Here is a 12,048-nt window from a genome sequence, read left to right on the forward strand (position 1 = left end):
ACAACGCTATTTTACTGTCTTTACTGATTACTGAATTATAGTTACTTTTTTTCAGTACACATCAATGGTTATGTGTTTGTGGTGCAAGTCATGTTTTTACATCCTTTTATCTTTCACCAGTCAAGGCTGTGATGACGCTTTTTGTCTCCTTTCCACCAGCCATGATTTCATCGGTGAATTCACCACAAGTTTCAAAGAGCTGTGTCGGGGTCAGAACCAGCTGAATGTGTATGAGGTGAGCGGAGATAAAATCGACCAATACCATCATCACCTTCAGAACAGCGGACCTTTATGTAAAAGCTGCAAATGTTGACTGCTGTATGGGAGCTCGTTTGCTTTAAGCTGCTTCCAAGTAGAATGCAGATCACTTTCTGAAGCAGCCATTTAGTTGTGCTGGTCCACTATGGCAAACGCAGTTTCAAGTGAAATTCAGCACATCGAGCAGAATGTGACCGGCCAAAGCTATGTGTGAATTATTAATGAATGAACCTTGGAAGCGCCTGTGCCACAAAATGATTCTGATGGCACAAAAAGAAACCTCAGCTTTGTTTGTGCATGCTAGTGTGAGAAACCTGCCTCAGTCTGAGAACAAATCAGCGTGCCCTTTATACTCAGCAAGGTCTTGTTTCATGACAGGAAGTTCTACAGGTCTCACTTGTTTGAGCAAAGTTGTGGCTGTTCAAGATTAACAACTAGCCTCCCCTGTTTGTCCTCACCCTACCCGCTATTAAGCCTCTCAAAGGTTAAGTGGTGCCATAGATCGACTGGGGGAGAGTGCTTCTGCGGTGGGAATACAAATGGAAATGCGACAGAACTATGTTACTAATTCCTTTCTTTGGATCGCACTCAGAAAGTCTGAATAGGTCCCTGCTCATTAAAACACTTGCCATATTACATTAGCCTCTGAATCAGTCATAGAAGCACTCTAAGAAAAGAATAAGGCCAGTAAAGGTAGAGAGTAAGGGAAAAGCTGATGAGTTAGGTTAGGAAAGACGGTGCCCTTTTACACTGCTGACACGGCATAAGGATGTGCATCCATTACCCTTCACCAAACCTTTCTATATATAAAACGCAGGTAAGGTCAGAGACCTTAAAAAACTTTTATGATGTGGACAAAAATGACATAACACCACCTTCTCATTATGGAGAAATAAAGAAATTCAGTGTGTCACATGCCACATTTTTCAGCTCTTTGCATATTTTTGTATATTCAACGTGACGTGCAGAAAGCTTGTAAACATTAGACGACAGCAGGCTAATGCCAGTACAGGACGCTGTAACTGAATGTGATTCCTTTGTGACGTAACGTGAACATTGCGGCGGCTGAGTGATGGTCACAACGCTGTGAGGCATCATTTTTGTAAGACGAGTTCAGGGGGCGCTTTTAGAAAGTACAGAACCAGAAAGGAAGAGTAGAGAAGAGAGACGAAAGGAGGGTAGAATGGGATACCTTTTACTTTATTATCCTGCACATCTTCCTCCAGGCTCATGCTTTGTGTTTGTGTGCAGACCTTTAGAATGAGCAGTGCCGATATTTGACCTTGCTCACTGTTGCATACAAGTTTTTGGCTGCAAGCTTAAATGTAACTTTAATTTAATGCACTGAAGGCTGTAATCACTCTGCTCGCCTTGGATATCACTCAAGTATTTCCCAATGTTTTGTTTTTAGTGAAGTCTATAGGTTTTTGCACAGTGTTGCACTCATGCCCTTGTAAACCACCACACATGATTTGAAATGAAGCAGCCAATATCTAATTGAAGTGCAGCGTATAACCTCTAACCATACACCAGGTCACCAGAAAAGCAAGCCAACTGTTTAGGAATTACAGACTTTTATATTAGTCCCTCTATTTTCACAGCATATGTAGCTGGACAAAGTAATTTAATACAAAATGTCAGCTAATATAAACATACCGAAGGCTACAGCCTATACATATCTCAAAGTGCAAGGTTTTCTCGCTTGAAATGCTCTGTCAGCCTCGCTCAGTCGCTGCTTATTTAGGGAGCTCTGTCTTTTTTCTTTTTGGCTAGTTTTGTGTTCAGTAAGTGTGCACCGTGAAGCGCTGTCTTGTCAGTTTTTCTTCATTTGGCTGAAACTGAGCAGAAAGTGCAGCTCTGTTGCCTCTGCTGCTTTTATCAGCAGTCACATCATCAATAAACACTAGTGACCCACTTCCACTGGCAGCCATGCATCCCCGTGCTAAAACACCGCCTCCACCATGTTTGACAGATGATGTGTTTTCCTTTAGATCACAAGCTGCTTCTTTCCTTTTCGGTGCTCTTAGTTAATTTTGGTTTCATCTGTCTCCAGAGCCTTCTTGTTCCAGAGCTGGGCAAGATTTTCTAAGACATTTCCTTGCAAAGTGTAATCTGATCTTTCTGTTCTTGAGTGCTACCTGTGGTTTGCAGCTAGAGCTAAACCCTTTGTAGTTACATGAATGAAGACTTGCCGTGATTGCAGGCTCTGACACGCCTACCCCTGTTGAGGTGCTCTTGATTTGGCTAGAGGTTGTGAAAGGAATTCTGAGATCATTCAGTTTAAGTTATTTTTCATGGTCGTCCAGGCTTGAACTCACCAGCGCTTTCCTTCCTTTTAAGAATTAGCCAGATTGTTGTCTTGGCCACTCCTATATTTTCTGCTCTCTCTGATGGCTCGCCTTTGTTTTCTCAGGCTAATTACCAAATGCAAATTTTGGAATCAACTGCATACCTTTTATCAGTTTAATTTACCAGTTAATTGTACAATTACTTTTGATGGCATGGGAATGGAGGGACTGCGCAGAAAAATTTGAAGCAATATTTTGAGCTTCATTTCCTTTCTTCCACTGTGGTGGTACATAGAGGCAAAAGCACAAAAATCGTGTCACTATCCAAAAGCTTGGACCTGGCTGTATGCATCTGCCCCCACTGCACATAACTGTGCACTTGCACTCATTCTGTATGTGGTTATAAGCACCACAGCTGGCAGCATGCATGTAAAATTTACAGTAGACTGCTTATGCTTATAAAAATCCCTCTGAATTATCTGCACTTTGCTGGAAGGCATGATCAATGGTATCTCATTCTCACCTGCTACAGTTATTGGATTCACTCCCTATGCTCCATTACCCTTACAGACATAGAGTAGGAGGACAAAGATGTTTTTATTACTTGCCCAAGGGTGGATAAAAAGAATTGTGCTGCAAGTTTACATTATCATTATCCTTCGTTCCCATTCTGCCTTCATACCAGGTGGTGAATGCCAAGAAGAAAATAAAGAAGAAGAGATACGTCAACTCTGGAACGGTGAGTCTGAGATACTGTAAGAGCAAATCTCCTTGTGCACTCACACCCCTGCCTGCCTTCTCTTTTGTATTCAGCAGGAAGTTTCCACTAAGTGGATTGCATGAACTCTGTTAAATGTTTTTGTTCTATTCCCAGTCCCTGAGCTTATGATCCAGACAGTGAATTTAAGTAGACGGGAAAACATTCCCATGACCTCAAATGGGATGATTATTCAAGTCTGTAAAGCTAAATAAAAGAGACTTGTGTCTGTGTCCTTTCACTGAGGAATAGTGACAGAAGTTCATAAATGAGCCGCGGCTTTGCTACAGCTCTTAGCGTATACTGTGACTCTCTAATTAAAATTTGTGACTAGCTATCCATCACGCTGATCATCCATCAGTCCACAGGCACACTGACGCTCGGTGATTGTAATTCTAAGGCGCTGCTTCGGCAACGCAATCATTTTGCATGGATAGGTCATTTTGAGAGGTCAGTGTTAATGTGTAGATTGGTAAATTTTGTTTAATTAAAAAGGACGAGTTAATCTTTTGGAGCCTTTTTTTCCCCTCTCAGGTATCCTTGTTGTCATTCAGTGTAGAGTCAGAGCACACCTTCCTGGATTACATCAGAGGAGGGTGAGTCATGCATTTGTGTGCAAGTTACATTACTTTGTTTATGTACTCACGCTGTTTGTGTTTCACCTCTATGAGTGGCTCACAGAAACTTTGACCACGTAGTTACATTTACTGCACATCTGCACTCAAAAATGAGATTTGCATACTGGAAGTTCACTGTTTGAATTTAATTGTGCACAATGATGGCTGTGCAGACTCCCTATTAGTATGAGTTTAACACATGTACAAGTAACATATTGTTTCCAGTAGTTCGTCTGTCGAATGGACCTTTTAGTTCTCAAACACAGGTGTGACTAATCACATTGATTACGGCTTGCATGCAGATGGAACAAAACCCTCATTAACATCATTAGAGACACCTGTGCTGTCCCACTTTGTCATGTCAAAATGACTGCTGTGAAGAGGGGCTTTGGAAAATGTATTCATATTCATCATTTGGATTATTTTTTTATGAATTCCTAGACAGGCAATTGAACTTTTAGCACATAAGACTCTAATGATTCCTGTCAGAATATTTTATGTGTCCAAAATTTAATTTGATGGAGATTTCAAGTTTAAAAACAAATCTTGTTTTGCAGTTTATTACACATTTAAGTGTTAAGCACACTGATAAAATAATATTAGCTAAGATATATAGCAGTTAATATAATAATTAGCGCTGTCAGCGTTAATCTCGTTGAAATGAGGTTAACGCCATAACTGCATTAACGTGGCAAATCATTTTACGTCATGTCATTTTAACGAGATTAACGCTGACAGCACTAATAATAATCATAATCATAATATCATATCACTGTGACATCCATGCACAGCTGTTCTTGCATGGTGGTGAAATCTGCAGTGTTTAAAGATCATTCAGGTAACCACTGAACTAGAAAGCCATGGAAATAATGGAGTTAACTTTTGCTTGTTTGATCCAACGATAGCTTTATTTATTTTACTTTAACTATACTGTTTACTGATAATATTTGGTAACCTTCCATATTAAATTACCAAGTACTGGATACCATCAGAGGTTGATCAGTACACTGGTCATTGCTGGATCATAAATAAAAGTAAACCCTATTAATATCAGGCCTTTCCAGCGAGTGGTTACCTGAATGATCTATAAACATTCACCACACTAACACGCTTTAACTATGCATTCATGGTTGTGGGTGGGTGTCATTTCATGGGAATTAAACAGCAGTACGATATTACAGATGCTTGTATTGACATTTAGGCTCAGTTTCAGGATTTTTATGCTAGCACTGATGCTATATTGTCAGTATAACACAGTACTTAATCATTATTATCATATGATCATTTACCACTCAATCCAGTATGTGAACACTTAACATCCATCCCAGTTTTTCCCATCCATCCATCCATCACATTTCTCACTGTTAACATACCAACATGTCCTCCAGCCTGCCAAACACAACACGAACGCTTCATGCTACCCTTTAGCATCTGTGCAATAACTATAGGAGCCTATCTGCTCAAGAAAAACAGCTGTTCTGTGTTCATGGTCATAGATAGTGGTGCTGCTGACTGCAAATAGTGATACGCTGAGCCTCAGCCTCTGTTTGCTTGTATTGTGTAACCACTGAATCAGGGGTATGACAGTGGGATAGTGGTCTAGAGTGATGTAGTGTGTGCAGAGCACCTGGGTTTGCTTGGACTTTTCCGATGTTTTCACCGTGTCTTGCTTTCAGATATTTGCTGTCAAATGGAGGAAAAATAAAAGGAAAGATGTCATAAAATAATTTAAATTCAAATTTATTTTCACCGTGCATAAATCTGGTAGAACAACAGTCAATAGTGAGTGTTAAAACTTTATACAGTGACAGCCATCGCTGTGACTAATACACGGAAATGAGTCAGGGCTGTGAGATTTAACACAGTAGTTTTAAAATGCATTACACTGGCTCCCCCTTTTTACTTTGTTTCCTGTTGTTGCTGCCCATGGCATAACAAGCACTCATCCATGTTTTCCTCAGTGTTATTGAGTGTGGTTACTGAGGTGCTTCTGATTTTTCACATAACAGCTAAAAGTGTGGCCCCGAAGGAAACGATTGTGTCCACAGCCACAACTCCAGAGTGAATGAATATGAATGATTATGATAAAATATGGAGAAGATCTGAGGGCTTAATTAAGGGCGAACATCCTGTCACATATGGAAATGTTTCTCAGTGGATCAGTGGCTGCCCTGGTTTTAGTTTTCTGCTGCTTTGCTGCTGGTGGCTGAGTGTCCCAGATCTGTCCCGTTGGTCTCTCTCCAGCTCCCACAAACGGACACACATACTGTACCCTCACACACAGCACACATTCACTCACTGTCAAAATAGCAGTGTTTTCACCTTTTTCTACTTGTTCGACTCTGATCTAATTTGTCCTTGAGAAACCGAAGAAAAATGGAGGAAGAGGGGAAATGGGAAAACAATGAGGTTAGAAGTACTGATACGATAGATCAAACTATGTTGTGCTGTATTTACTCTCAGATTTTAGTTCTTCTGGGGTTTTTTCTCTCATTTTTATGATGGGGCAACCTATCATCATTTTGGATTCACCAAACCAGATAAGCAATTATCCAAGTTCACAGCAACCTACATATGAGAGCTGATACTTGGGGAACATGCACTGTCCTACTGCCTTTTTTCTAAACTGACATTTAGAAAAAAAGGGCCTCAAACCAAGCTGTGAGAGAGACTGCACTGACCTGTTTAAAATTGTGTGTATTTATTTATAAGCGTGAGTTGAATAATTAGTACGTAAACATGTTTATGTCTTGAAGTAAGATTAAAAAATGGTCTGTAAAGAATTTAGCGTACCATTTTTCTTGGATTTTGTCTCCATATACAGGAACTTGTAAATATGGACAGCAGTTTGATCCTCAGTGTCTCTGGTCTGCATGTGGAAATGCCCTTGAGCAAGAAGCTGAATCTTAATTGCTCTGATGCATCTATCAGTGTTTGTGTGTGTGTGCTAGATAAAGTGCTTAACTTGAATACAGTAGAATAAAAGTGCTTTAAGAGTGTGTGTGTTTGTAAATGGGAGAACGTGGCTTGTGTAAAAAGCACTTTGAGTGGTTAGGAATACTAGAAACTGCTTTATAAACCCCAAGCCATTTTCAAACTAAAAAGACGCTTTCTGTCAGACTGCTACGGTTCCTAAATATAGAGAAAAAGACACCACTCCAAAAACCTTCCATATAAGGGTTTAAAATGTCTATTTTTAGGTAGTTCCTTGTGATTTCCCTCTTTGTGCTTCCACGTTACATTTTATTAGGACAAACTGCTACTGAAGCTGTTGAAAAAAGGTGTGTGCTCTTCACTCGTAAGCCTAATTTATTCACTAGAGAAAGACTCTTGAGGACCAGATTTACTAATGGCAAAAACTTTGTTTGGCATTAAAAAGCTTACGTTCCCTATTTAATAAAGAGGTTCAGTATCCATTTTTACAACTGGAAGTGACGGACGGGTATTTTTGGCTGCCAGGTAACTTTTATTCATTTAGCATTAGATTTAAAGTGTTTTAGGCTTTCAGTCACTTTTTTACACATGAATCGATCCTCAATGGGTAATCTAGTATGCCCCAGCAGCATCTTCAGTACATGGGTCACCAACTCATCCAATGAGTTACAGCAGCACCTCAGTATATAATGACTGATGTATTTTCTTCCAGTCATTGAGGTAAAAACATAGAATTGAGGTTTATACATTGGAATAGAGGCAGCCCTCCTTTGGATGAATCTTGCACTCAGAATTATCCAGACACCACACACATTTATCCACACTCTACAGCAATTTCGTACAGAACCTGCCCATATATCAAAACTCAGCGTTTCCCAGCTGCAGGTAATTGATCTGAACTGCCACAATGTTTCCAGAGAGGAACACGTGCACAACACTTGTGCGTACACTGACTTATTTTGCTTGGCACATTACTTGCTCTGTCATCAGGTCTGATGGTTTGTGACCTGCTAATTTGTGCTGCTCTTGGTAGAATGCCTGTCATTAGCAAGAACTGGCTGCATCTTTGTTGTAAATTAGCACAATGCTAGTAGATGACCCACAGACCTTTTAAATCCCATTGGTGCATTTTTTCTGTTGCAACCTTACTCTGATTTACTCTGTGTAAGAAATCTGGTGTTCGGACCCAAGAACATGAACATGTTTGTTTCTGTTACAGAGGATTTATTGAATGATTTGAAATCTGTGCAAATCTTACTGGTGCTACTATGCATTGCATCCACCTAAATCTCTTTTTACAGAAGCTGCTTTCATTACGTTTTTAAAACATTGAGTTTTATTTCGAAGCTTGAAGCAGCTTTTGATTCATCCTGTGGTAATTTTCACATAAAACTCTTTCAGACAGAAGTTAAAGAGATGATCCCATTAATTAATGTGACCCAGGCAATATGTGGAGTGGTACTTCATCTTTTCGTTACAACCCATTTAGAGACGTTAGAAGCCCATCGTGCCTGTGAGAAAGGCTGATGACAAAGGCTTCTGCTTTAAAACGATGTGGCAGCTTTGAAAAAAATATGGGATCTCTGCAGGAAAATCTCTGCAGCATCTGTGTACTTATTTTTTCTCTTGAGGTTTTTTACATCATCATGAAAGACTTGCCTCTGTCCCTTCTGTTGTCTCCCCAGTGATTTCTTTGAGAAATACTGTTAACAATGGCGGTGCTTGTGTATTTAAATTCTCCTGGAAGATTCGTCTAGAAGAAACTACTTAAAATACGACACTTAAATACAGGCTGCAGAAAGTTTCAGTATTTCAGTTTCACATCTTCTTCTCTAAGTCAGAGCTAATGTTAAGTCAAGGCTTTTGTCCCCTTTTTGTTTCTGTTCGGAATAAAGCTCTGCAAGTTGTCAGCAAGTTGTTTATGTGCCAAATCATCTGAGAGGCAGAGAGCAGATGTAAAGTATGTAGATGTATTCTGGATGTCATTAGACTCAGCTGTCAAAAATAATTTGAGAATGATAAATTGAAGTCAATATCCCACGTGTAACACAACATTAATTCTTACTTAGCATGTTAATGAATAATGTTGTACCCAAACCACCACTACTTTTTAATGCGTAGGATGGCATGGATCCAGAAATGAACTCGTGTATTCCTTAACAGTTTCCATCACTAAAATTTATGGTATTGCAAATTTTTGTTTTTAAGTTTATTAATTATTTCACTTATTGAATTTATCATCAGCAAAAAAAAAAAAGAGTTGATAAACAACAAATTATAAAGCACTTTGTTTTAGTATTACATCTGAATTGTGCAGATTTTAAGACCTATTGAAAGGTAAATACATTTGGTGGTTAGAGACTGATGCACGACTAAAATTGTTGCAACTGTGTGCAGTGAACTTGCAATCTTGTTGCTTTTGAAATGGTTACAGTTCTGCAACCACTTGCCTGCAGTTGCTACCTTTAACCTCCTAAGACCCGAACTCTTCCACGGCATGCATTTTTAATTTCTCTTTGATAGGGATATTCGTTTAAAATTTTGATAGAACAGTAGCAGTATAATGTCCTCGTAAGTGGATATCAGGCCCTTGTAGAGCAAAATTGAGTATTTTGGTCTAAATAACCCAAAATGTGATGTCCACATATGTGGACGCCAGGTCCTAGGAGGTTAAACCGATTCTGATGCTTCTCTCAAGACAGCGATAAAATGGCAAAAAAAGTTGTCAATTACATGAAATCAGGTTGTGGTAACCCAAGCAAAATCACATTAGTGCCTGGGAACCTTGCTATACAACCTATACAACCTGGAAACCTATAATACAACAAGTTGCATAACCAGCTGAGTGCACTGCTCGTGTCAATTTCTACTCACTGCTGCAGACTGACACAGATTGATTGACACAGATGGCAATTATTTGCAAACCTTTGTCAAAATTTTTGAGAGTGATTGCAGTTAGAGCGCGATTGGAAATGGGCGACCTGTGGACTCACCTTGCAGTTGAAAGTCGTTGCTCAGAGCATGATGGTATTGGACGTTCAACCTCTGGGCAACTGGTTGGTTGCTGCACCTACTTGCAAACAGTCACCAAATGCAAAAAAAAAGTCATTGCAATCCCTGGTTAACCATCATTTTTTTCCTAGTTGCAAGAAGGCTGCTATTCTATTTTTAAGGCCCTTTCACATAGGAAGCAGCAAATTCTGCGCCAACCACTAGTTTGATCCAATAACTCAAAATTTGTGTTGATTTCATAGTACGTCACTTTTTGCTGCTGCCCATGGCCTTCACACCTACTACAATATATATGGCAGCTTCTTGTCTGCATTTCTATAGGTTGCACAGATGTACGTCATTGTGGTGCATGTGAATGCTCCCCGGCCTTATGCCTATGCTGCACTTTGCTCAGAGCAGCGGGAAACCATTATTGCTCTGTGCAAGCCACAGAGAAACAATGAGTTTCAGTGCACAGCGCAGTGCATGTCACTTCCTATGTGACTGGGCCATAAAACAGCCTTAGTACAGTTTGATACAACATCAGTTTCCAAGAAGTGGTAGTTTTTAGACTACTACTATAATCAGAGATATTTTGATACATATGGGAAAAGGAACAAGCCTTTGCTGTTCAAAAAGAAAATTGGCGACACATAAGGAAAGCCCAAGCTTGCTTTGAATAATTTGTTTTGGACAGGCAAATCAAAGATTGAGCTGTTCGGTCACAGTGACAGTAAACATGTTTGGCACAGACCAAGTAGCAGAATCTCTTAACCAGTGTGGAGCATGGTGATGAAAATGTTATAAGTTGGGATTGCTGCTTAGGGACTGGGCAGCTTGCAGCTTGATTAAACTATGTGCTCAGCATTATAGCAAAGAAAGCTCCAAGTTACTGTGAAGGCATGTGTTTGAAAGGTGAAGTGTGCTGAATCCTAAAGACATTGTAAGTAAAAACTGAGCGTCACTGAAAGACCTGGTTAAGATGTAGAAAGACCATATTTGAAACCCACTGAAATAAATAATTGAAACTGGGAGTTTTTGCAAGAAATCCCATAAACATCTTGCTGTGGAAAATTTTTTGCATGGATACTACAGAAGATCTATGGAAATCTCCTACAAGAAGTTACTTCTGTTAAAGGATGACGTCGTAGCTTTTGAGGGCAGAGACTAGTATTACAATAAATCTATTAATATTGTTGTTGAATGAATGATTGAGAAGCTATTTTTCTTTGGTGTGCTGTGTTCAGTGCAAGATGCAATGAAAAACTGCACCTGATCTAAATTTGGCTTGTTCTGCCCTTTAAAACTGTCTCCTCGTGCAGTGATACACTGTTCCTGTTGCCACATTTGGAACACTCATTGGAAGTCCTGTCAGTGCATCAGGCAGCATCTCTGATGGATACTGGATCACCTCCAGTGTGTTAAAATCCTAACCCTTCCACTTTAGTTACATTTTGGGGAAGAGGAAGAATATCTGGTGAGAAGTTGTGAGCACTGAAGTAAAACATGGTGTTGACAGTCTGACCCTGGGGACAGATTTTCAGTGCACAGCACCCCTGAGTGACAGAGAAAATGATGAGCATGCTCTAGGTCATGCTTCTGACAGAAGGCTGCTGTTTGTTCTCTGGGCAGTGGCAGTGCATCCTATTCTTATCACACTGACAATCATGAAGGTTGGGTAATCTCTTGCCTGCTGATGGAGATCCTTTCACACTTTAATACTGTGCTGCTCCTTCTCAGAAGTCAAGCGCTTTGCATGCTATGGTTGGGAGTGAAGTTTGTCTGAAATGTGACAAATAAGAATTTAAAGATGCCAGCGATTTCCCTGATAGCTAACCATTCATCTTCATATACAATTGGTTTAATTTTTTTGCACGTCTTCAAGGAAAGTCCCCGTGGAAGTTCTCCAGTAGCATTCTTTCTGTAAAATCATCTTCCCTGGCTAATTTCTTTTCTGCTCTCCCATATATTTAAAGTTTCCCATTGCAGATTTCCCAATGTTGACACAGACTTTGATGTCTGCTCTTTGGGGTTTCTGCAAAACGCTCTGGTCCTGTTGTCAATCATGTGACACACAAAATCTTGGCTCATGACAGTTGTTGCTGGCACCAGTTGTAAGCAGACGCCCATGCTGTGCTGCTTTCAGACACAACAGGAACAGTCCTGGATATCCTTTATGTATAGACACAGTATAAGAGTGGTT

The 12,048-nt window shown here is 39.9% G+C and overlaps 1 protein-coding gene across 2 annotated transcripts in view; it reads left to right on the forward strand.

Moving 5' to 3' along the window:
• cpne5a (copine Va) overlaps positions 1-12,048 on the forward strand; it is a 74,942-nt gene that overhangs the window by 42,332 nt on the left and 20,562 nt on the right. For both annotated transcript variants that reach the window (XM_063463530.1, XM_063463531.1), the window contains 3 exons: positions 160-235; positions 3,232-3,285; positions 3,838-3,899. In XM_063463530.1, coding sequence (XP_063319600.1) covers positions 160-235; positions 3,232-3,285; positions 3,838-3,899 — 192 coding nt within the window. The remainder of the gene's footprint in view (positions 1-159; positions 236-3,231; positions 3,286-3,837; positions 3,900-12,048) is intronic.

The sequence above is a fragment of the Pelmatolapia mariae genome, linkage group LG20 (assembly GCF_036321145.2).
Source record: "Pelmatolapia mariae isolate MD_Pm_ZW linkage group LG20, Pm_UMD_F_2, whole genome shotgun sequence".
NCBI lineage: Eukaryota > Metazoa > Chordata > Actinopteri > Cichliformes > Cichlidae > Pelmatolapia > Pelmatolapia mariae.